This window comes from Aspergillus niger, assembly GCF_000002855.4.
Source record: "Aspergillus niger supercontig An02".
NCBI classification, from domain to species: Eukaryota; Fungi; Ascomycota; class Eurotiomycetes; order Eurotiales; family Aspergillaceae; genus Aspergillus; species Aspergillus niger.
This window is the reverse complement of record NT_166519.1, coordinates 440,531-464,333: the sequence shown is the minus strand read 5'-3', so window position 1 is coordinate 464,333 and position 23,803 is coordinate 440,531. Positions and strand designations below refer to the sequence as shown.

At 51.6% G+C, this 23,803-nt stretch overlaps 12 protein-coding genes across 12 annotated transcripts; 7 read left to right on the top strand and 5 right to left on the bottom strand.

The window, feature by feature from the left end:
* Positions 1-102: 102 nt before the first annotated feature.
* An02g02030 (uncharacterized protein) lies at positions 103-1,578 on the top strand (the record flags this gene model as incomplete). The annotated part of the gene is made up of 2 exons (XM_059746101.1): positions 103-851; positions 942-1,578. The coding sequence occupies 2 exons, from the start codon at positions 103-105 to the stop codon at positions 1,576-1,578; spliced, it is 1,386 nt and encodes a 461-aa protein (XP_059599897.1).
* A 187-nt stretch (positions 1,579-1,765) lies between these two features.
* On the bottom strand, positions 1,766-3,766 carry An02g02020 (uncharacterized protein; the record flags this gene model as incomplete). The annotated part of the gene is made up of 9 exons (XM_001399306.3): positions 1,766-2,076; positions 2,125-2,343; positions 2,391-2,665; positions 2,713-3,029; positions 3,080-3,241; positions 3,294-3,329; positions 3,411-3,430; positions 3,497-3,581; positions 3,668-3,766. 9 exons carry the CDS (start codon positions 3,764-3,766, stop codon positions 1,766-1,768), a joined length of 1,524 nt encoding a protein of 507 aa, XP_001399343.1.
* A 976-nt stretch (positions 3,767-4,742) lies between these two features.
* An02g02010 (uncharacterized protein) lies at positions 4,743-6,218 on the top strand (the record flags this gene model as incomplete). The annotated part of the gene is made up of 6 exons (XM_001399305.3): positions 4,743-4,863; positions 4,950-4,988; positions 5,055-5,512; positions 5,569-5,635; positions 5,694-5,935; positions 5,997-6,218. 6 exons carry the CDS (start codon positions 4,743-4,745, stop codon positions 6,216-6,218), a joined length of 1,149 nt encoding a protein of 382 aa, XP_001399342.1.
* Positions 6,219-6,800: 582 nt separating this feature from the next.
* An02g02000 (uncharacterized protein) lies at positions 6,801-9,122 on the bottom strand (the record flags this gene model as incomplete). The annotated part of the gene is made up of 4 exons (XM_001399304.3): positions 6,801-6,966; positions 7,027-7,088; positions 7,138-7,886; positions 7,943-9,122. The coding sequence occupies 4 exons, from the start codon at positions 9,120-9,122 to the stop codon at positions 6,801-6,803; spliced, it is 2,157 nt and encodes a 718-aa protein (XP_001399341.1).
* A 1,336-nt stretch (positions 9,123-10,458) lies between these two features.
* On the bottom strand, positions 10,459-11,504 carry An02g01990 (uncharacterized protein; the record flags this gene model as incomplete). The annotated part of the gene is made up of 2 exons (XM_001399303.1): positions 10,459-11,228; positions 11,303-11,504. The coding sequence occupies 2 exons, from the start codon at positions 11,502-11,504 to the stop codon at positions 10,459-10,461; spliced, it is 972 nt and encodes a 323-aa protein (XP_001399340.1).
* Positions 11,505-11,880: 376 nt separating this feature from the next.
* An02g01980 (uncharacterized protein) lies at positions 11,881-12,603 on the top strand (the record flags this gene model as incomplete). The annotated part of the gene is made up of 1 exon (XM_001399302.1): positions 11,881-12,603. One exon carries the CDS (start codon positions 11,881-11,883, stop codon positions 12,601-12,603), a length of 723 nt encoding a protein of 240 aa, XP_001399339.1.
* A 505-nt stretch (positions 12,604-13,108) lies between these two features.
* On the bottom strand, positions 13,109-14,332 carry An02g01970 (uncharacterized protein; the record flags this gene model as incomplete). The annotated part of the gene is made up of 2 exons (XM_001399301.1): positions 13,109-13,717; positions 13,784-14,332. The coding sequence occupies 2 exons, from the start codon at positions 14,330-14,332 to the stop codon at positions 13,109-13,111; spliced, it is 1,158 nt and encodes a 385-aa protein (XP_001399338.1).
* Positions 14,333-14,591: 259 nt separating this feature from the next.
* Positions 14,592-15,331, top strand: An02g01960 (uncharacterized protein; the record flags this gene model as incomplete). Its single annotated transcript, XM_059746100.1, has 4 exons — positions 14,592-14,671; positions 14,966-15,020; positions 15,110-15,143; positions 15,240-15,331. 4 exons carry the CDS (start codon positions 14,592-14,594, stop codon positions 15,329-15,331), a joined length of 261 nt encoding a protein of 86 aa, XP_059599896.1.
* Positions 15,332-15,657: 326 nt separating this feature from the next.
* Positions 15,658-18,124, bottom strand: An02g01950 (uncharacterized protein; the record flags this gene model as incomplete). Its single annotated transcript, XM_001399299.3, has 3 exons — positions 15,658-17,094; positions 17,148-17,891; positions 17,951-18,124. The coding sequence occupies 3 exons, from the start codon at positions 18,122-18,124 to the stop codon at positions 15,658-15,660; spliced, it is 2,355 nt and encodes a 784-aa protein (XP_001399336.1).
* A 136-nt stretch (positions 18,125-18,260) lies between these two features.
* An02g01940 (hypothetical protein) lies at positions 18,261-19,813 on the top strand (the record flags this gene model as incomplete). The annotated part of the gene is made up of 7 exons (XM_059746099.1): positions 18,261-18,359; positions 18,453-18,517; positions 18,629-18,768; positions 18,880-18,991; positions 19,073-19,115; positions 19,167-19,436; positions 19,508-19,813. 7 exons carry the CDS (start codon positions 18,261-18,263, stop codon positions 19,811-19,813), a joined length of 1,035 nt encoding a protein of 344 aa, XP_059599895.1.
* A 707-nt stretch (positions 19,814-20,520) lies between these two features.
* An02g01930 (hypothetical protein) lies at positions 20,521-20,956 on the top strand (the record flags this gene model as incomplete). Its single annotated transcript, XM_059746097.1, has 2 exons — positions 20,521-20,736; positions 20,822-20,956. The coding sequence occupies 2 exons, from the start codon at positions 20,521-20,523 to the stop codon at positions 20,954-20,956; spliced, it is 351 nt and encodes a 116-aa protein (XP_059599894.1).
* A 183-nt stretch (positions 20,957-21,139) lies between these two features.
* On the top strand, positions 21,140-22,272 carry An02g01920 (hypothetical protein; the record flags this gene model as incomplete). Its single annotated transcript, XM_059746096.1, has 3 exons — positions 21,140-21,173; positions 21,262-21,802; positions 22,038-22,272. 3 exons carry the CDS (start codon positions 21,140-21,142, stop codon positions 22,270-22,272), a joined length of 810 nt encoding a protein of 269 aa, XP_059599893.1.
* Positions 22,273-23,803: the final 1,531 nt, after the last annotated feature.

The following is a 23,803-nucleotide window of genomic DNA, read 5'->3' as shown; positions in this document are numbered from 1 at the left end:
TTAAATAGTGCTTATCTTCACTTGTCCCTCGATCTTTCCCTTTCTCTCTCTTTACATCCATCTACTCTATACATCCAACTCTTCAACAACAACACCACCATCATGACCACCCCAATTCCCTACGGCGCTCCCATGCGCCAACACTTCTGCCTCGACCCCAACTGGAAGAACCTCAACCACGGCAAGCCCCTCCCCCGTTCCCATTCCCATCTCCTCAAACGTTTCAAGCCTCCTAATAATGATACCCCAGGATCCTTCGGCACCTACCCCCTCCGGGTCCAAACCGCCCTCCGCGCCCACCAAAGCACCGCAGAATCGCACCCGGACCTCTTCATCCGGCGCCTCTGCCCCTCTCAAACCCAACACTCCCTCAAGTTACTCTCCACCCTCCTGCACGCGCCAGAATCCTCTCTCGCGTTCGTCAAAAACGCCACCACGGGCGTTAACACCGTCCTGCACAACATCCCCTTCACATCCAACGATGTGATCATCTACTTCGACACCATCTACGGAGCAATCGAGTACGGGCTTCTTGCCCTGCAGGAACGGACCGGCGTGAAACTTCGGAAGGTGGAGTATACGCTTCCGATATCTCATGGGGAGATAGTGAAGCGGTTTAGGGATGTAGTGGAGAAGGTGAGGGAAGAGGAAGGGGGAGGGTTGAACGTTAAGGCAGCGGTGTTTGATATGGTGGTTAGTGTTCCTGCGATCCGGTTCCCGTTTGAGGCGTTGGTGAGGGAATGTAAGGAGTTGGGGGTGTTGAGTGTGGTTGATGGTGCGCATGGGGTGGGTATGTTGGATTTGGATTTGGAAGCCTTGGGGGTCGATTTTTTGACGAGTAATTTGCATAAGTATGCCCCCCTTTCCCCCCCTTTCCCTTCTTTTGTCTCATTCCATTTGGGTGTATATGTGTGTGGTATTGATATGTGGTGTTGTTGCAGGTGGCTCTACATCCCCCGCGGCTGCGCCGTGCTCTACGTCGCGCCTCAACATCAACATCTCATGCGCACGACGTCGCCCACTTCCTGGGGATATATATCCTCCGCTGCGGCGGAGGAAGCGCGTACAAATGGCACCACTGCGTCTGCGTTCAGGAATCTGTTTCAGTCGACGGCTACGAATGACGACACGCCGTATTTGTGTGTGCCTGAGGCGTTGAAGTTCCGGGAGGAGGTGTGTGGTGGGGAGAAGGCTATTTATGAGTATTTGGAGAGGTTGGCGAATGAGGCGGCGGATGTGGTGGCGGGGGTGTTGGGGACGGAGGTGTTGAGGGATGAGGAGGGGTTGTTGACCAGGTGTGCGATGACGAATGTGAGGTTGCCGTTGAAGGTTGGTGATGGTGGTGATGGTGATGGGTATACGGTGGTGGAGAAGGAGGCGGTGGGGAAGGTGACGGAGTGGTTTCGTAATGTTCTCATGGATGAGTATAAGACGTTTGTGCCGGTGTTTGAGTACAAGGGGTGGTTGTGGATGAGGTTGTCGGCGCAGGTGTATTTGGATAAGTGTGATTTTGAGTGGTTGGGAGGTGTGTTGAAGGAGTGTTGTGAGAGGGTGGGGAGGGAGGTTCTTCAGAAGTAGTAGATAGGAGAACATGGATTGGTCGAGCTAAGCTTTAGAAAGTATGTTGTGACTGCTGAAAATGGAATTTATAGATATACAACTACGGACATGTATATGCAGCAGCTGGCAAGCAATAACCACAGGAAATAAGTTGCTGGCTCACTCGGTATGAACATGACTAAACCCAAATACACGGCTCCATAGCTTATGTCTCGATCAGATCGGCCGTCTCGCCCTGGGTCTGCTCCGAAACCGTGTTGTCCCGGGTGTCCTTGTTGGCAATCTTGCGCGCCGACCGCGCATAGAACTCGTCCAACACCCGCTTGGGGATACGGTTCAGCAGATCCTTGGGGTAGATGCGCAGCAGGTTCCAGGCAATGTCCAGCGACTCGAAGATGGTGCGCGACTCGTACGGCGACTGGCTGATGAAGGTGCGTTCGAACTTGTCGAGGAACTCCAGGGACAGCTTGTCCTCGGAAGACAGAGCCTCCTCACCAACGACAGCTTTCATGGCGGCTATTTCAAGTTAGTATGTGAGAATGCTGATACGAGAAGGGGACTGACCGGCATCACGTCCAATGGCGTACTTGGCGTACAGCTGGTTGGACACTTCAGAGTGATCCTTACGAGTACGTCCAGTACCAATGGCAGACTTCATCAGACGAGACAGGGAAGGAAGCACGTTGATCGGGGGGTAGACACCCTTGTTGTGCAGCTGACGATCGATGAAGATCTGACCCTCCGTAATGTAACCCGTCAGATCGGGAATGGGGTGAGTGATATCTATATTTGGTTAGCTGACGAACCAACCCTCTAAGAAAGAGTCATACCATCGTTGGGCATGGTCAGAATGGGAATCTGAGTGATGGATCCGTTGCGCCCCTCCACACGTCCGGCACGCTCGTAGATGGTCGACAAGTCAGTGTACATGTAACCGGGGTAACCACGACGACCTGGCACTTCTTCACGAGCGGCAGAGACCTCACGAAGAGCATCACAGTAGGCGGACAGATCAGTCATGATGACCAGGACGTGCTTCTCCAGCTGGTAGGCGTAGTACTCTGCGGTAGTCAAGGCAAGACGGGGGGTAATGATACGTTCGATCCTAAGGAAAATCAGTTACTGCCTTCATCCAAATGGCGTAGCACATACGTAGGGTCGTTGGCCAAGTTCAGGAACAGCGTGACACGCTCCATACTGCCGTTCTCCTCAAAGTCGCGAGTGAAGAAACGGGCCGTTTCCATGTTCACACCCATGGCAGCGAAGACGATGGAGAAGTTCTCTTCGTGTCCGTCGTGGACGTCCTTGGTAGGACGCTTCACCAGACCAGCCTGACGACAAATCTGAGCGGCAATTTCGTTGTGAGGGAGACCGGCAGCGGAGAAGATGGGGATCTTCTGTCCACGAGCAATGGAGTTCATGGTATCGATGGCAGAGATACCGGTGGAGATCATCTCCTCAGGGTACACCTTTGATCTTATCAGCACAGCCGCATCCAGCGCAGTCACCATATACATACACGAGAGTAGGGGTTGATAGGTTGACCGTTGATATCCAGGTAATCCTCCGCCAGGACCTTGGGGCCCTTGTCGATTGCGCGACCGGAACCGTCGAAGACACGACCCAGCATGTCTTCGGATACACCCAACTTCAAGCTGTGACCGGTGAACTCAACTTTCGTCTGGCAAGGTCAGCTGCCGTATCCATAAGTGACAGAGTTCCAGAATAAATACCTTCTTGACATCGATACCCGAAGTTCCTTCGAAGACCTAGTATGATCGCATCCAATGTTAACGCTCCGTACGATAAGCCATATCACTAGCACACCATAGCTGCTATGTAAATCGTACCTGAACGATCGCCCTGTTTCCTGTACCAGAGATATTATATTAGCTATCTGAACGAAACCGCTGTCGCATGCGATGCTGGGACATACCGCGAGCTTCGAGGACCTGACCCGACCGCTCGGTTCCATCGGGGAGAGTGAGGGACACGATTTCATTGTAACGGGGGAATTTGACCTAAAAGGGATCCTTGTAAGCTGGCTATTTGTCTGAAGGCTGATCCGTTGTTGGGAACAGCGGCGCAACAATGCAGGTTGACGTACGTTATCGAGGAAGACCAGTGGGCCGTTGATACCTCCGATGGTGTTGTAACGGATGCGAGGCTTGACGCTGGTCATCCGGGGATCAACAAAGTCGGCCATGGTGAAAGATGCAGCAGCAGCAGCAGCAGCAGCAAGCGCGCACAGAAGGAGACCGAGAAGACGGGGGGAGGAGGTTGAGGGGAGAGACAGGGCAGCAGCAGCAGCAGCTCCTTAGTCGAGGCCGAGTGTCGACGTATGCTTTGGCTGCTCCACGCCGCCGCACGGGCGGTGACCAGCCACGTGATGCTACACTAGAGTAGTCCACCTCCTGCCGAGCTAGTTACAAAGCATTATCAACTCTTTGAGGCAGAGGGGCTTATGCTACTTTATAGATTTATAGTTAGCTATGTTGATTATATACCTCGTATACTCTGTGGATATGTTATCCCTGCTATATTGATGATCTTATACTCCTCTAACTGCACATGAGATGGACACTGAGCTGGGGACAGCTAAAAGAGCCATTACATATCAGTATTTTGGCTTGCTCCCTATTTCCTTACATATACAAAGGACTGAAAATGTGATCCCAGTTGAGTGCCTTTGAATGTTGACTCGTCAATGACTACACGCACAGCTGTTGATAGTCTGCATCTTACCCCATACTTGGATCTCCAGCGTCCACCGTCTTTCCTGTTCCTTATCTTATCGCATGTACTGCCGTTGAATTACATAATCACATGCACCGGCCATTCTGACGTGGCACAAATACGGTATCAGTATGTATCCTTCGGAGATACCATTATCGTAAGATTGATAGTTAAGATACATAATGTCTGTATATTGTTTAGAAGGCTTTTTAACGTATGATCTACATTAATGGTAACTGGGTCTATACTACATGTAAGTTTAGGAACAATTCCGAGCCTATTCCGAGCCAGTCTTTCAAACCGCCGGAAGAACAGTTGATCCCGGGCTTAGTTTGACAGTTTTGATTGAATTATCGCCCGGCGATTTGACTCACCAGGAACAGTTTATACCCCGCCTCCGAGATTCAACCCCTCTCCTTGACATTCTTTCCAATCCTCACAAAAACATGACCAACTTGACCGCGGACGAGAGGCTTGCCCTCATCACCGAGAACCTCCAGGAGGTTCTCAACAAGGACATCATTGAGACCATCCTGGCCGAGGGACGGAGCCCAAAGATCTACTGGGGTACTTAACTTTTTTTCTCCCCTCCCGCACGAGATCCCTCTCATTAAAGCGGTACAACTAACATGATGATCTTCACAATGCGACAGGTACTAGCCCGACTGGAAAGCCTCACTGCGGATACCTGGGTACGAATTCCCCCCGAAAACAAACGTGGCCAATTATCACAACTTACTAACGGTAATGCTCGATAGTGCCCGCCGTAAAGATCGCCCAGTTCCTCGCCGCCGGCGCGGAGATGACCATTCTGATCGCCGATCTGCACGCCAACCTGGATTCCCTGAAGTCGACCTTCGAGATCGTCGAGCACCGCGCGAAATACTATGAATACACCATTACCGCTCTGCTGCAGGCCGTCGGTGTCTCGACCGAAAAACTGCGCTTCGTTCGCGGCAGCTCTTACCAGAAGAACGCTGACTACGTGATGGACGTCTACCGACTGTCCTCCGTGGTTTCGGAGCACGATGCGAAGCGCGCCGGTGCTGAGATTGTCAAGCAGTCCAACAATGGTCCCCTGAGTGGTCTCTTGTACCCCCTCCTGCAGGTCCTTGACGAGCAGTACCTGGATGTGGACGCTCAGTTCGGTGGTCTTGACCAGCGCAAGCTGTTCGCCGCGTCGACCGAGTGGCACCCCAAGCTTGGCTACAAGAAGGTAAGCATTACCATAGTCATTGCTAAGACACGAACTCAGACTTACACACTTCTCAGCGCGCGCATCTCTGCAACGCCATGGTCCCCGGTCTCTCTGGTGGCAAGATGAGCTCCAGTGAAGAAGGTAACATCCCACACACCCTCTCCCCCATATACTAGCGGACTCGACTAACAACCACCAGACAGCAAGATCGACCTCCTCGAATCCGTTGACAGCATCAAGAAGAAGATCCGCAAAGCGCAGGCCGCTCCCAAGGAAATCGACAACAACGGTATCCTCGCCTTCGTCCAGTACGTCCTGTTGCCGGTGTCCGCCCTGAAGACTGGCAAGCCGGAGTTCCGCGTCCCCCGTGATCGCGACGGCCTGGAGCCTCTGGTGTACACCGACATCGAGAAGATGCACGAAGACTACAAGAACGACATTGTACGATAGCCCCCTCCCCATGGCTCATAGTATCCACATTATACTAATATACTCTGTACAGCTCTCCCCCCAAATCCTCAAGCCCGCCGTCGCCGACGCCATCGTCGAGCTTACCGCCCCCATCCGCGCCGCCTTCGACGCCAACCCCGACTGGCAGGAAGTCACGCTGAAGGCTTACCCGCCTCCGGCCCCGAAGCAGAAGAAGGAGAAGAAGCAGAAGGACAAGGGGTCTCGTCACCCTGGTGCCGCTAAGGAGGAGACCCCTAAGCCGGCTGAGCAATAGACGTTAAATTGCATCGTTTTAAGACTACCTAAATAGTTATGGACTTTTTTTCTCTTTGCGTGTCTGATATACAATTGCATGTGAGCAGCAGCGAATTAGCTAGAATTGGACCTTTGAATTTTATTTCATGCGGGTATTTGGTTGCTATCTTGCTGTTTAGGTGGGGTTATCTTACTACGCTTCTGTAAGTATTGGCAGGGATATAGAACGCATTGTTTTGGTAATTACTTTACTGTGTCGGTGTCGTTACCTGCACGATATACTCGCAAACGGTATGACGAAACCAACCCAACAAAGTATGAAGATAGAAAAAGCAACTTCCATAGTAATAATAGACCCATCCTCATTAATAAATTTAAGCTAATGTCATCGTGATCCGGCCGTCATGAGAAATAAAAAATCAAATCGTAATCATACATGTTAAGAAGCGAATAAGGAAGACCACCGCCACACTGGAACATCACATTTCGACCGTAAAGATATGCGCCGACCGCCATGATATGACCAGACCTGTTAAGGTATCGTAGAAAAGCTAAGAATATGAAAGGGAAAAAGTAAAAAGGGGGGAAGAAGGCTAGCATTCTAGTCCACCTTGGCGAGAGCCAGTTTCTTTGGAGTGGTTAAGTTGTTGGAGAGGCGGACGTTGGTCTTCTTATTCTTGGTCTGCTTCTTGAGCTTCTTGCGCGCAACCATTACCGGAACGGATGAGTGCATGACCAGGTAGTTGGAGAAGGAACCGAGGAGGACGCTGTGATAGCGGATATGTCAGTCAGTGTCTGTTTGTGTTAGTGGGTGGAAGCTTGCTTACCCCTTGAGTGCGCTGCGGCCTCTGGCTCCAACGATGACCAGGGTGGGGTCGAGTCCATCGATCTGACGCCAGTTAGTAATTTGAAGCATGAAAAGTGAGGAGGAGACGTACAGCTTCAGTGATCATGTGTTTAGGGCTCTTGCAGTGGATCGCCTCAACAGCTACGCGGACCTGAAGCAACGTCTTGCGCAGGAGCCGAACACAGGTCTGGGAGATGACCTCGACCGCGTGGACACGTTCCGACTCGGCCTTGGACATGCCGCGAGCATCCACCGAGCTCGGCTTGCTGTCCGTTCCGAGACGGCCGAACAATGCGCGGGGAAGGTGTGAGTTTGAATCGTTCTGCGCCTTTTCAGCAGTCTCTGCGGTCTGTGACCCCACGACTGCCGCCGCATCCTGAATAGCTTTGGCACCGTCACCGATCTGCACTGAAGCAGGCGTGGCGGTCTCATCGTGCATAGCGCAGACAGCAAACATGGTGTCACCGTCCCGGAGAATAGTCCCTATGGTCCACTCCAGCGCATACACGGATTCCTCGCTCAGATCAGTAGCGACTAGGTATTTGCGTTGCCGTCGGCGGCTGCTCTCAGTCTCTTCCTGTGCCTCAGCGTAGTCTCCGCGAATGATCGTCCGGATGGACCGATGCTGGACTGTGCTGTCAATGGATGACATCTGGATCCCCAACTTCTGGGCTCGCTTGATATCGGACAGCTCTGCCTCATCTTCGGAGCCAAACGGAGTATTGGTGGCCGAGGCCGAGTCAAAGCTGGTCCTTGGATGAACATCAGGCTTCTTTAGCACAGGTCCTTGTTTGGCCGAGTGTATCAATTCCGGCTTTTCCGCTGTATCAGGATTTGGTCCTGTGCATCATTATCAGTAACCATGATGAGAATTGAAAATAGGGAACTATACGTACGGAACTCAGGTGCAGTCTTAGTAGTGGTAAGCGGCTTTGGTCCAGTATTAACGGGAACTTCCTGCTCGACGGCCTTCTTCCGGCCACGCTTGACGTCTGAATCGTCCTCATGAACGGCCTCTTCGTCGCTGGAGGTGGATTCGTCGGCATCCTCGTCACTGGTCTCAATTGGATTGTTTTCGCTGTCAAAACGATCCTTCTCCAGTCGCTCCTCGCCCGGGGCCGACGATTTGGCTTCAGGCTCGGGAGACCCGGGGCGGGAATCCGGATTAGTAGGCTCCTTAGCCGCAGGTGCCATTGGGGTAGTCTCCTTTTTAGTGGTCACCACAGGTTGTTTCACCGGATCGACGGCCGGTCCACGCGTATTGGGGTTCAGCCAGCGGCGCTTAGGAGAGCTAGAGCGAGTCGGTCTGAGAGAAGAAACACGAGAGTCGAGAGAAGTTCCGCGCGTAGCATTGCTGCGGCTAGAGTCCCTGCCTCTGACGAAACTTGGGAACCCGACTTTCAGATCCAGCCCTGACATCACCGCGGCCATGCTCGGCAGCCGATTGGATGGTTTCTCCTGAGGTTGAGCAGTCCGTCTGGCCGCATTGCGGTTGGCGACGCTGGGCGGCATATTTGTCGACAAATCCCAGCGGATGCTGGGTCCAGACTTATGTTCAGGCTTATTTTGCTGCTGGTTGCTGGTGCCGTTGCTGTTGTTGTCTCCCGGCTTTTCTTTGTCGCCTGACGCCAAGTCGGTGGATCGGGTGGGGGAGACTGACCCGTCGGATTGGACGGACCCTTTTCTCTGTGCAGAGGGCAAAGGGGGAGCGACAGAGGATGTAGTGGCGCGAGGAGTTGGGGGAGCAGTTGTCGCGGTGGCGGGCGATGGATTGAAGGTTGTTGCAGTTGTGGTAGCAGTAGCGGATGAGCGGCGAGGGGGTGAAGGCAGTGGAGAATGAGAGGAGGAATAGAGTGAATGATGTCGGACAGAAGAAGGGGGAGTCACGCCCACGCCAATACCGGCGATGGAGCCATGCCGCGGGGGTAAGAAGCCGGGACTCGGTGAGATGTCCAGCAAGCTCCGGCGCCGAGACGTCGAGGGCGCCTCGCCCATCTCTTCCAGCAACTCCCGTCGCTCTTCTTCCAGGGCCGTCTCCAGCGACATGTGGGCGGGCTTTCTGCTATAGTACGGCATGGTGGGCTGTGGGGTACGGCCTCGCGCTTGTCTTTGGCTTTGCGCGGGCGGGTTCCAAACACTAACCGTGGACTAAATTATTAATGTGAATCAGTTGACGAACCTAGCTAGCTTGCCAGCTTCTGCCAGTGCCCGGCTTTGGAATGTGGAGAGAGAGAGAGGGGAAATAGTCATAAGCTGATTCCGAGCTTTGTCCCCAGGTCCTGTCCCGCTTTTAGAACCAGGTTTCTCTTTCTTTCATTTAAGGTTGCTGTTCCATGCAAGAGAGCTTCTTACGTTGTGTGCTTTCTAGTTATAGTTATAGACCCAGCTGAGGTTCAGATAGAATCCTGAGGGGCACGCGACAGTGATGGAGCTGGATGGAGACCGGAACTCCACGTGCGCAACGGCTGCAACTCAACGGCGATCCTCACTCAGTGCTTGTCTACCTCGGATGATGCCGAAGAGAGGAGAAGGGCTGGCGTCTGGCCAGCAAGCCGACGGAGATGAGAAACAGCTCGGATGTCTCCGTAGATGGTGAACAGCTGTGAAGAGAAATGAAGAAGGATAGACAGCATCACCCAGCTGTGGGGGGAGGATGAAGAAGAGGAAGAAGAAGGAGGAAGGCGAGACGACCAAGTTGGAACAAGCCAAGGCGTCCAAAGCTCGGCATGGCGGGGTATCACGAACAAGAGGCGAGCAAGCTGGCTGATCCTTATAAAGCAACGAAGCACGATCAATCACGGTGACCAGGTGGTGCAAGGTGCCACCAACCGGTGATGAGCATCCCTTGCATTGGCCCTCCCCCAGGGCTTGATGCTGGCGATCATCCTGGGGGGAGGATCGGTTGGCTGTTAGTCTCACACTTGCACTCCTGCCTGGATGCAGCTGGAATGCGAACCCATCGATTCTTCACCAATCGAGGTGGAGCTGTGTACGCAGGATGCAGTAGACCGGCTGCTTAATTATGCTCAATGTGAGGTGTTTGTTCCTTCAATCACGGCCGAAGCTGTCATGGTCACGTTCTCTCCTTTGCCCCTTCAGCACCTCCTTCTCAATTACTAGCGGTCAACAAGGTATGTCTGTTTTATTACTGCCAGCACTACTACTGTGTATTGGGCACTCAATGGTAGCAAAGTGCAGAATTCAGAAATAAAACCCAATGTGAGAAAGGAATTGAATGAAAAACAAAAAAACAAAACAATGCATTCCCATGCCTGACTGCCAAATCACTCAATGTACCATGCTGCAAAGGGCTCTGTCCCTACATGACCTGAACTCCCAACCTCAAAGATAAGTAGTAGTGATAAAAAAAAAATAACGCATAAAGAGACAATCCACCCAAGGATAACACACCTCACCCCTTGGTCCTCTTCTGCTTCTTCTTTTTCTCCCCACGCGCAGCCATAGCCTTGAAGGCCTCCTCAGGAGGACTCGACCTCCGCTTCCTCCTCGGCTCCAGAGGGTTAAGCTTACTGTCCACGTCATACTTCTCCTCCAGTTGATGACAGAGGACGTCAAGACGGGAGAGGTTTCGCTGTTTAATCATCGCAGCCAAGTCACCCACGTCCTCGGGGCCACCCTTCTTCTTCCTCCCCCCTTGGTTCTTCCTACCCGTCTTAGACTTGTTCTCCTCGATCTCCTTGCCCAATTGTTCCGCCTCCTTCGCTTCCTTCAGTGCCCGCTTCAATCTGGCTTGACGCTTCTTGACCGGCTCCTCTGTATATTTCTTGTACTCCTGGGCCCTTCCATCCGCAATAGCCGAGTCAATGATAACACGAAATCGCTCATCATCATCAATGACATTACACAGCATCACCGACTCGTAGATTCTATCCATATCGCCCCGGTGAAGTTCATAGGCCTGCAGTATATCGTTGACCTCTTCCTCGGACCCCTGGTATTCCTGCTTGAGCTTGTCGATCGCATCGACGTCGATGGCGGTCGCGAACTGCTCTCGATAGAACTCCATCCAGTCGAATCCATCATCTTCTTGCAAGGCTTCCTCTGTGCTACCGGTGCGATCGAATATCTCGCGGCGACGTTCATCGGAAAGGACGGCGTAGGCATAGGCGATCTGTTGGAATTTGGTGTTTGCTTCTTCTTTTTTGCTCGGGGGTGCCTTGTCTGGTGCTGGTGGTTAGACTGTACATTCCACCGAAGTGATAGATAGATAAGAGTATAGTAAAGTATATACGCACCAGGATGATGCTTTAGCGCCTTCTTCTTATAGGCAGCTCTGATCTGGTCTTGAGTCGCTTTGTTATCGACACCGAGGAGCTCATACAAGTCAAGGACTCTGTGCCGGGGTATAATTATTTCATCGTTTTCATCGCGTTCAATCTCTTCCTCCGAATAGTCTTCATACCATGGGCGGGCCAGAGGGCGGTCGAGGGGGGTCATGACTGATAGCTGGCCAAGGAACCAAAAAAGTATCAAGGAAGTGATGAGAAGAAGAAAAGGAGAAGCGCGTGTGCTAAGAACTTATATAAGAAAGTGACGCAAAGTAGGTAGAAGACATAACACCTCGGCCGTGAATCTCTCGCGTTACAACGCAACGCAACCAAACCAGACAAACAGCCCGAAACGCGCGGAACGCGAATCCTCTTAGCTTTCCTAAAGTAGTTTAGCCGACCAGCCATCAATCAATATCAGATAAAAGTAACTAAATTTGATATCTATGCGGTCATAACCCCTCACTCTATTACTTATTCCCCTCCCCGTCTCTCTACACAGTAACACGTTCTACAATACCCAACACAACCACACAACCACAAAAATGACCACCACTACCACTGACCCCAACAAGAAGGGCATCCCCAGCACCCCCCACCTCCACTACATGACCCAATGCCTCGCCCTCGCCCGCAAAGCCCCCGCCCTCCCAACCAACTTCCGCGTCGGCGCCCTCCTCCTCAGCCGCAGCACAACCGACACCACACCAACCTACTCCTCCGACATCCTCCTCTCAACCGGCTACACAATGGAATTAGCCGGTAACACGCACGCCGAACAATGCTGCCTATCCAACTACGCCTCCGTGCACGGCGTGCCCGACGAGCAAGTCCACACTGTTCTTCCCCACAATGACCCTGAGAGGAAACTTGTCATGTACGTGACCATGGAGCCCTGCGGGAAGAGACTCTCGGGCAATGCGCCGTGCGTGGAGAGAATCATCAATACGAGACAAGGTGGGGAGGGACGGGGCATTCAGAAGGTGTATTTCGGGGTGAAGGAGCCTGGGACGTTTGTGGGGGAGTCGGAGGGGGTGAGGAGGTTGGAGGAGGCCGGGGTGGAGTGGGAGGTTGTGCCGGGCTTGGAGAAAGAGATTTTGGAGGTTGCGGTTGAGGGACATGAGAAGGAGAAGAGGGAAGAGGAGGTGAGGAGCGCGTTGGAAGGGGTGAAGACGGATGTTGAGCCGAGTGAGGAAGAGAGGAGGAGGCAGGAGACGCAGCCGAGGAATCCAAAAAAGAGGATGATGGAGGGGGAGATAATGATGTAGACTTTGCCTGTACATTAGGTTTGGTAATGGGGTGGGGAGGCGTTGAGTTGATGCCGCTGGCGGTATTGTCCTTGTATACATGTGTACAGTGGGTGAAGTTTGGATGCATAGCCTACGAATCTGAAGAGAGATGTACATGGATAGGTTCCGGATTGATGTTTGAGAACTATCTGTTACAAATATCGAAATCTAATAGTGTGAATGCGCTGTGGAAGCTCGGATAGAATGATGTATCATTGGCATGCTGGACATTCTTCTGTCCTTGAATCCCTCCTCCCTCACAGCACGAGGTAGTAGATCGGTATTATTGTGTCTAATGTACCTGTCTAATCTCTCTTCAGAGGACCACCGCTTGTTCCTGGAATCGGTATCAGAGATAGGGTAGATAGCGTCGGACTGCTATCCCATATTGTCCACTCTTGCGGTGGTGCGCGGGTGCATTATGCCCTCCATGATTCTATCCACAGCTGAGGCAATATTTTCAACTATTCGTTCAACCAATTGATCAGCCCACCTGGACTCCCTCAAGACCCTCAAGGACCTCTTCACCAACACCTCCCTTCTGCAAGACCAGCTTGAGCATCTTTGCAATCGTGCGCCGCTTGACACCGCCCCGTCGGGGTCTCCAAACGCCCGCGACCTCTTCGCCAGTAGACGGGTCCGTCATGGCCGCCTCTTCCGCAGCTGCTGTGGAACCCAGTGTCGCCACATTCTCCGAGTTCGACACACCCGGCTGCGTAAGACGGGACGGAGGGTCGACTGTGCGAATAGAAAGTAGTTTCAGACCATCCGAGTCACTATCCTGGGTGATAGAAACAGCCAGAACAGTATCCGCGACAGTGATTTCCTCCCTGTTAGGATCAAAGATGACATTATCGCCCACTGAAATAACAAGCAGCGTCACGGGAGGCCGGACCTGCTTCGTAGAAGATAGGCGAGGCCCAGACTGCGAGCGGGGGTATAGATATTCAGCGGCATTCCAATCATCATCGAAGAAGGGATCTTCTTCTCCCTTGGACTTGAGCTTAGGCAGCTTAGTCGACAAAAGAGCCAAATGAGTCGTCAAAGACAGCAACGGCAGCGGATACGAAAGAGGCTGCGACAGCAGCAGCACCTGTACGAACACCATTAGCATCACTACCCCCTAACCCCCTCCACCAGAAAAGAAGCAATCACTCACATCAATATACAACCTCCAATGCCACCTCTTATTAATAACCAACCTCCCCTTCAACCCCCCAGCCATCTCATCCTCACCCTTTCCATCGCCTCCAGCGACCGACTCAACAAGCGGCTCGCGCATCATCTCCGACAAGAAAACCGGGAGGGCATCATCATCCCGAAACCCCGGGATCTCAATAGACATCTGCACCCACGAGCCATGGCCATGACTGGATGTTTTCTGGCCCTCTCCGCCTTCATTATCGGCGTAATCTTCCTGCGTTTTTTGCGATAGATTCAGTGCTTCGGCCGCAACAACGGTCTTTTCCACCTCAGCCTTCACACCCACGATGGCTTGCGTACCGTCGGCGAACCCAACGCGCGCGCTACCGTTGGTGCCCGGCAGAATGTCTGTTTCTGCGGTCAATGGGCGGAATTGCGTGGGCGAGCGGCCATCGGGGCGGATAGGGCCGTCTGGGAGAGATAGTGATGTGTAGAGGTAGGAAAGCTCTGCTGGGGAGATGAGGGGCGTTTGGGAGGCGGAGGAGGCCTGGCGTTGGGCGGCCATTTTGTGGAACTGTTATGGCTTTTGAGGTGAGGATTGGGTTAGATGGTCGATTGGTAGTAGGTCGGTAGCCTGCGACTTCTTCGCTGAGGATTGCCGCAAGTCTTGCGCGGAGTGGTGGAGGAGGGTCAATAGTATAGCGTAAGTTGGAGGTAAAGGTGAGACTTTGATGATGGTGCCTTCACTCGTAGGGCGCTCTAGCTAAGCCTCCCACGCCAAATTAGAACCTCTATATATATCGTTCGCGACAAATCCAGTCTCGATGGGAACTTTTGACGTAGTGCTGCATTGGGAAATTCTGCCGGTGGGCGGGGAATGGTTGTTCCGTGATTACTACCGCGAGTACGGAGTACACCAGTTGCATACCAGCAGAGCGCTTTCGAGAGCTTCATAATATTACAGGTTTACTTGCTTGCTAACTCCAGGAAAATTTGAGTTTCGAGTGATAAAGTATTTTAAGTATTTTGACAGACAGTGGTCTGTTCCATTAACAGTAGATATAAACAGACGGGTATCCCGTCGGGTAAGTCCTATATTACAAGATTGTTCAAGCCCAGAACCAGCCACCAGTGCTCCTTCCCAAAAAGTGGTAAAATTGTACAATAGATGAATGGAAGTTCTTTTGTTCTTGTGGAGGAAGCTTGTGGCATCGCTTCCCATCCGCGCATCGAGACAGAAAGGAATGAGGGGGGTAGAGAAAGAATGATGAGGAAGGATCAATGCCCGGGAAATATACAGAGGGGTGAAGGGAGTTTGACAAAAGGAAATGGTCGACTGCAGGGGTCAGGGCGTATGCGGGGAGCTGAGTATGCAGGTGTAATGTATATATATCGAAGGAATGGTAGCAGACATTGCGACTCGCGCGATTGGTATCAGTGCAAACAGATGAGCAATGTGCAGGTGATGTTAGGATATCAAGGAACGAAAGACATATATGCAAGTGGTATACCGAAAACAAGGTGCGAGGCCGACGGTATCTATAAAAGGGCCTTTGGGGTATGAAAACAGAACCAGACAAATGAAAGAAACCCGGGCTGAACCATGGCCTATACAAACATGGGTACAAATCAAAGCGCAGGATACATAAGAACAAAGACACAATGAAATGTAAGAAAAAAAAAACAAAACGAAAAAAAGATGAATAAGCTGCCAACCCTCCGTGGATAAAAGAAACAGAGTAGACATCAGATCCCATACGCCTTTGCTCGGTTAATTCGCCGATTCCGCGCGTGACCACCACGTTTTTGTTCTTTTGATTAAATATGAACAAGATCTGAGAAAGATGATGAAGAAATGAAAAGAGTTGTGCCTTCTCCAGCACGGAGAAGCTAACGGTAAGTTGCTGAACCTGTCAGGAACTTGGCCGGAGCTGGCTTTGCCCAGTCACCATCTTCATATGGTGGGGTTGGCCATTGGCGACTGGTGTTTGCGTCCGTCTTCTCCTCCGCAAGGGGCAGGCGTCTGCACGGCGTAGCGTCTGAGTGACCGAAGCAGACGCCATCGCACTTGGCGGACGGGGAGGGGGTAGGATAAGGACTAGGCAGGGGGCGAGAGCTGTCGTTACCCACGGCCGGGCGGCTGTAGTTCGACGAAACTTCCGATGACACTTCGGTCTGTGCCAGACGCCTAGCAGCCTTGCTCGCCGAATGCAAGACTTCATCCAACAGCTCGTCCTCTTCCTCGGGAGTCTCATAGCGGTGGATTGGGTTGTTTGACATCTGCATTGCGCGCCTAGTCCGGCTGGAGATTGGCCCTCCCGTGCCACTGGTCGACACAGGGCTTTCTCCCATTGAGCGAATCGAGCCCTGCGGCATAGATTGGCGCTTGGTGCTCTCGATAGGGGAGGTGATTTGCACCGGAACATTGCCAAGGGCGGCCGAGTCAAGCGAATACTTCACAGTCTGGAGCGCTTTGTCCAGCTCCGAGAGATCAGAATTCTGCTTGGACTCGCTAACGTTGTTGACGGAGTCCAGAGCCAGAGAGGACCGATTCGACCAAGGCATGCAGCCGGCGTTGGCCTCAACATCGTCGGTACCAGAGTTGGCCTGGTTGCGACCGGATAGTCTGCGAGCGCGCTTGCGGAGGTGCGAAAAGAAGCTCTCCTTGGGTGTCACTGCGGAATACACGTTTCCGCCGCCATTGAGCGCTCGCTCCGCTTCTTGGCGGTGGATTTCGGCGTAGTGATTACCGTGCGAGTTGACAGAAAGCTGTCTGCCAATCTTCTTGCTCGCCTTGCTGGCGTTGGCACTGTCGCCAGAATGCGCGAGAGACGAATTGGCTTGCGCTGTGACCGCATTAGAGAGAGGAGAGACTGGCCTAATCGAGGGCAGGATAGGCATTGGAGCCCCATTCGCCCAAGTGGCACGCTTACTGGCCGCCGGCTTGCTCTTCCCAACCTGAAGGTCCGAATATGCCACCGATTGCTTGGAGGAATTCTCACTCTCCACAGGTGGCACCGGGCTTTCCGACCTGCCGATCAAAGACCTCCGGAACCACGAGGACTTGTATGACAAGGTCGAAGATTCGCTTGCATCACGATTGGCGGACTTGAAGCTCTTGTCCGATTGCTTCCGGCCCAGAAGGCGAGCTGTAGAAGATTTGGGCCTCAATGGGTCAATGGCATCAGCAAAGTACTCGTGGTTGAGAGCCTGTGTCGAAGTCGGTCTATTCTTAGGATCCCACATCAAACACCACGTGACAAACTGGCTAAGAGCAGCGGGCCACTGGGGCGCCTGAAGGATGCTTTCCATGGAATGGGGCGCCATCTACGTTTCATTAGTAATCGCCTCGTACCGCGGGTAGCGCAGGGTAATCTTACCTTCGGAAACGTAAATCCCAGCTTCTGGGCAAGACGCGAGCCCTCTCTCCACTCACCTCCTCCGAGCTTATTCCCCGACTTACTGTACCAGTTGCCAGGGCTTCCCATAATCTCACAAACGCGCCAGACCTGGTCGACCTCGTTTCCACCGGGGAACAGTGGCTTCAGGGTAGCAATCTCGACCGCCATAGCCCCGACAGCCCACATGTCCACGGGTGCTGAGTACTCTCCTGCACGCAGGAGAACTTCAGGCGCCCGATACCATCTGGTTGAGACATATGTCGTATATGGGAGCTTGGAATGAGTCTCTCTTGCGAGACCAAAGTCGGCGATCTTCACAGTGTATGTCGGGGGAGTAGAAGGAGGGGTAACGAGGTTAGAGTAACGGCTGAAAGCAGAGTCATTAGGGGCGGATGTCGAGACGAGGATGTTTTCAGGTTTAATGTCGCGATGGAAGAAGTGATGGGCATGGATATGGTCGAGACCACCCAAGATCTGGTAAAGGATGCTCTTGACATGCTTGCCATCGAACGGCTTGTGATCCCGGGCTTTCATTAATTGGTAAAGGTTGCCATCCATATACTCCATGCAGATGTGTAGTTTGCGTGAGAGCGGGTCGAGGAAGATATCGAGGGCTGGGACAAGGTGGGGATGGGGTGGCAGGGATCGCAGGAAGATGACTTCACGGAGTTCGAGGCAGGGAGCCAATGACTCGAAGGTCTTTTTCATCGTCTTGATGGCAACCTAGGAACAGGAATTAGCAACCCAGCGGAAAAGAGTCAAGAGGCCTTGAGATAGCATACCATCGTCCCCCTCCGTGCAACATTGGAGCCAGCAGTCCGCACACGTGCGACTGCCACGCTACCAAAGCTGCCATCACCCACTTCCTTGAGGACCTCGAACCTGTCTTCGAGGCTGGCGACTGAAGTGGGTGCAGCGCCCCGTGATAAGGAGTGGTGGTCGTAGCAGACAGTCATTGTGTCTCTCTCTCTCTCCCTTCTCTTCTCTGCCAGCAGAAAATCCAAGAGAATCTTGTGCGGCGGCGAGGGGCCTAAATTAGGAGGTAAGGAATGTGTAGAGGAAGTACACGGCTCTTCCAGTTGAGTGTCGGGAATGTCGATAGATAGGATCAGGTGCGCATCATTCGCAGTCAGGCAATGTGATATCCACGGGGAGTGTTGTGGTACTTTCCCATGGGTAGGTATGGGTAAGGTGCAGGATGCGATAAGGATTAGGTGCAGAAGAGATTCGGGACGAAATTGGGACCCAGAGAAGAGGGGAAAGGGGTAGTCATGTAGTTCTCAGGGAAGAAGCGAAGGTGGAGGAGTGGGAAGATCTGGAAACCAGATGGAAGACCCAGAGGATTGGACGTGATCACTGTAGTGATAGGAGCGGATCCGGATGGGTGGACACAAGCTAAACGAAAGGATGATCGGAGGCCGCCTTGGACAGAGAGGGGAGGGGGGTTTTGGTGGTGGGAGGGAAGAGGGAAAGAGAGAAAAGGGAATAACTAGACAAGCCCCTGACGCGGTGACAGCTTTAGCCTTTACCAGCTCCAAGACGAAGAGGAGAAGTTGGGTCCGGGCCGTGGGGACTGAAGAGGCGGTCGACGACGAAGCGGGTTTGGTGAAAAAGGCGATGGTGCAGATCCGAAATAAAATAATATAAATTATAAAAATAATAATTATGCTTCCAAAGGATAAAAATGATGCAGGTGGGTTTTTTTATTGAGGGGTTAAAAAGGTTCTGAACCGGAGGGACGGCCAGTGGATGGATGACATGGACCAAAGGGTCGAATTGTTTTTTCCCTTGGGAATTGACGGCAGATGCACGACAGAGAGAATGTGATGATCATGCAGAGCTCTGTTGTTGTCGTTCTCCATTCGAGGTTGGGGGGAAACGACCAAGGGGGAGGGGGGGGAGAGGGGGCAAGTAGGAGGAGTGGCAGAAAAGAAGGCAACAATTGAGGTGTTAATATGAGGGCCGAACGGTGACGCGAGTGGTCCAGCGAGAGAGTAGGCGACGCGAAAGAAAAGCCGGAGAAGCAAGCCTAGAGAGGCAAGATTACCTATTCAAACAGGACCTCAAGTTGAGTCTGAACTACCCAGTCACCAGTCACTTCCTCTAACTACTTTTCTACTAAACCCAAGCTACCAAGCGCCTAGTAATATTAACCCTCTCTGGCCATTCGTTCCAGTCTCCGTATTAGCCCGGCCGCTAAGGTATCCGCGCGAAATCGGACTCCGTAATCGTCCTCTGGAACAAGAGTCATTCATACCGACTGAATTCGTATTATTACTTAGCTACTAATAATAATACCCATGAATAATGTGGTCAACGCCATACCATGCTGCGTTTAGCGGACTTTACCTCCACTTGGGTCACTGAGAGAGGAATGGTCGAGGAACGGAGACCCACCCTTTTCACCCAAGGAATCCGAAAAGGAGGTTCAGGGAGTTTCCCAACTTACCATACACGAGCGGCCCAAGGGGGAAAAGGAACCCTCGAAGGCGGAACCTGGCGGTTCTTGGTTCATGGTACATTGCCGAAAAGGTCAAGACGAAAACATGGAAATGCACAACAACACTATCCCCGCGGCTAGAATGGAGAAATCTTGGGACAACGATGGTTTAGGAACATGCTTGCGGAGTCCATACCGTAAGTAGTGATGAGGAAACACCCAGTTCTGAAGTCTACACCTCTGGGGGGGAAGAGGAGGAGAAAGGAATAGATCCGTCGTTCTATCGAAATACCCCAAGTCAAAGAAGGAAAGAGACGAAAAAAAAGGTGATTACTTTTTTCCTTCCCCTCAGGTAGTTTTCGGCGTTTACGGTTTGTTTGTTTTGGAGAGTCCCCGGTCCACGAAGAATGCCGTAAATTACTGTCTTCCTATTACCGACATTTCTTAACGGAAAGCCCCAGGATTTCCAACGAATGACTTTGAAGGCTTTTGAGCTGCTGTGTGATTGCTGGCTTCCCTTAAGCAATTGAAGTCCTTTGCATAGGGCAGCTTAGTTGCCCACGAAGCGAGTTATCCTATCTTTCAGTATTAGACATAGCATTTTCGATCAGAACAGCAGTAGTGTTTCCAACCATTCGTCTCTGTCTAGATGTATCTTCCGAGGTACTTTGCTTGTGTTGACTAGGTGATGATAGTGATTCATAGTGTCCCGTTCCAACGGAGACTACTCGACAGACCAGTTGTGTCATATCTTTACATTACATCTGAATCGGGACACACCCCCGATCCTGTCGAGAGTTGTCATTCTTAACTATATCGAAATTATGTGGCGCAACTGCTGTCGTTTGAGCTCATGCCGGGGCAAATGAGATTCATCGCGAGTTGAAAGGATCTAACAAAGTTCGGTCTAAGATGAGGTGTAGAAAACAGTTTAGACTGTTCAAACATCCCGTCTTGGAGACATTTGGAGGAGGGCAGAGAGCAGACTTTCAAAGAGATCGAAATGAAAAACGGCCTGGGAGGAGCCTTAGGTACTTCATGCGACCAGTCATCATCACACGTCGCTTTGAAGACTCTGGACTCTGGCGAGGTCCAGCCTTAATCGACTCCACTTGGCCTCCGCCTCTAGTAATCGTTAGACGGGCGCTAGCAAGGTTGGCCAGGGGTTGGGCCGCGTCTCTCTTGCTTCAACCTGGGTTGCAACCTTTCCCAGAGTGATGCGACTTGCTCGGCCATCCCACTCAGGGTCTCGGATAATCATGACACTCTAGACTCTCCAGCAAATGTGACAGGTAGTGCTCCCTACGCCGCAAACTGTGACGGTTGTACGGCACTTCGCCTCGTATAATCCATCATTCAGGGGTCGCATGTGATACCCGCATTACCTCATCTACAGCACCCCAGAGAGTGTGTGGAAGAAAATAATAAAGAGCTGCAACAAAACCCAGATTTGAGTTAAGTTACAGCGCGAGCTATCCTTGCCGATAATATATGAGCGTAAAATAGCTTACCAGCCGAGGAAGCATAACTAATGCCTGTTCTAGGGCGGGTTAGTCAACTAGTAAGTAAGTAGCTCTGAGTTGCTGAGTTCCGAATTAGATAGAGAGAGGTCAGCCGGGGATCCACAGGACAGGAAATAGAAGATATGTACAGGCTGTGAGCAGTTTTACAGTTCATGCACGTTGTTATCTGGATCCATTATTATTGATAGTTCATCTGTTGTCTTGAACAATGGATCCAGCCAACAGTGGCTGGACATGTATCCATTCCCCGTACATCCGTCGGCTGCCTGCCCCCTCCCCCTCTTTATGCTTAGGTGGCTGACCGCCAGCATGGCAACACTTACAGTAACTAAGTTGGATACCCACAGGCTGCAACGACTGATCTTCAAATCGAGCCTGGAAACTGTTTATCCATCTGCCGGTACTACATCGATAGAGATGTGGCTTGCATGTCTGCCCCTCCGGGTATGCTGGTCCGGTCTTTCCTGGGTAATCTACATGTGTAACACTTTTCCGAGGGTTGAAACGGAAAGGATTGCTCGGTCGAAAGTTGATATGTTCATCAACAGCGGGAGATGGCCGAAGGGAAAACGTCGCTGTTTCATCAATACTATTGGTGCTTCAGCTGACAGAGAGGTTGACAGGGCAATGAAGAAAGAAAAGCAAAAAAGGAGAGAAAAATTTTTCGTAGTGTGAGAAAAGTACTGTTACTCGGGGAAAGAAGGAACAGGAGTAAGATGCCGTACTACCATGGTCGACGAAAGGCAGGATGTCTTGTTCCAATCATCCACCAAGGTCTCCGCAACCCGTGCTTGACGTCTACAAGGTTCAAGACAATATTCCTGGTGCTCTGAAGAAAATAACTCGTAGCTCAGCTCCATGGCAATCAACATATATGAGACGCTTCTGAGTACTATGTTTCTAAAGGTTACGCGTTTCCACATTTCTGGAGCTGAGGTTTGTCTCGAAATATCGGGTCAGTATGGATATGTCTTCGGAGTACTATGGACCGCATACTCCGTGCGCTGAATCAAGTAGACGCTTCAACTATCCAAGCCAGTCGAGCCCCCAAAGATTTGCATTGTGCTTAGAACGCTATATTTACTTGGGGGACTACCCCATATGGATAGAGGGCGATGCCCACAGGTGCTTACTTTCCTGATGCATACAGTATGCACAGGTATGGCCGATGCTGGATCCTTCTGGATGTATAGACTTCATACATCAAGAGAAGTTGATCAGCTGTAGCTAAGCCTGTGCATCTGCGAGATCAGATCCAGGACACAGACAATGCCCTGTGGAAAGTACGGGGCACATTAAGTACGCAACATACCCTTTGCTTGTGTAGGACAGTTTGTTACCACAGTTACCATTTTCCATATTTCTTTTTTTCTTCTCTTTTGCGTGCAAAGAGTTGAGTTCGCCACTGGATGCACCAATTCTTGAGACTAGGAAGCCGCATATAGACTCATTTACCAGGCTTTTCCGTTCTACCCTTGCAATGTGGGGTGATCATAGCCGATCTTATGATAAGATGTCATCGCTGGATACTTTGATGACGGGGGGGATCATCAACCCTCACAGAGGGCATTAGTAGGCGGGCTTAATCGCCAAACTCTGAATTGGTATTGCTCCAAACCACTACATACTCAAAGCAGCATAGATGGTGGCTCCATGTGCGTGATCTTTTTCCATACACAGTAGTACTGTTATGCACGGAGTAGGGTGTCCTTGATAGGAAGATTGGATTCCATTCCTGTCACGGTGGCGGGTGATGGGTCATGGACGGAGAAGCCATGTCTTGAAGTTGGTCATGTCTGGAGCCGAGACGCGTATGATCAGCTACACCGCACCTACGACCTATGTTTACTCCGTACACTCGTTAAGATCCGGTTTTGATGACAGGCCATACAGATGCCAAAAAAGGGGTCTAGAGATGGATTGGTCACCGCTTGTGTCACTTGACCGGTGACAGGCTTCAATAAACCACTCGGTGGGAACGGCGAAGAATGGAGACAGTCAGTCACCGTCTTTTTGAGGTCCATCGTAGTATCCTCCCTCCCCTCTTCTTTAGTGTTCTTCACATTTCTTCTTTTCCATTCATGAATTGAATGATGAGAGGAGGGGAAGGGATGCGTGTTCTGGGGGGAAAAGAAGAAAACATCGAGGGGTTTGAGTACACAGTTGATGAGGACTGTGCGATGCTGGTGGGCCAACCAACCAACCACTCGAGAAAATCACGACTCGTAATCTTGTCGGCATGACATCTGCTCCCTCCCCCATTGATGGTCTTTGCTCTTCTTGCCACGGAGTGTCTCTCCTACCGCTACCTAGGCTACGCGTATTATTGTTTATTTACCTCTTCTTTTGTTTTGATGTTTCCTTGGGTGGCATCATGCCATTTGGGCTGTTTATTTACATAATCATGTTTCAACCACAACAATCGCGGCTGTTCTTCCAATAGAGAGAAACCTACGCGACATTAGTACAAAGTGACAACAACAACAACAACAACCACAAAGGCAGAAAAAGTTTGCGTGGGATTTGAGAAGGGGGGAAAAGCCAATGATTGCAATTTCTTGGAAAGTTTCGGGCACCAGCGCAGAAAGGGAAGGGTGGGTGACTGGTACCGGAGTCCTAGACGACTGGCTGATGGGCCTCCACCCCCAAAACGGATAGATCAGAGCTCGGAA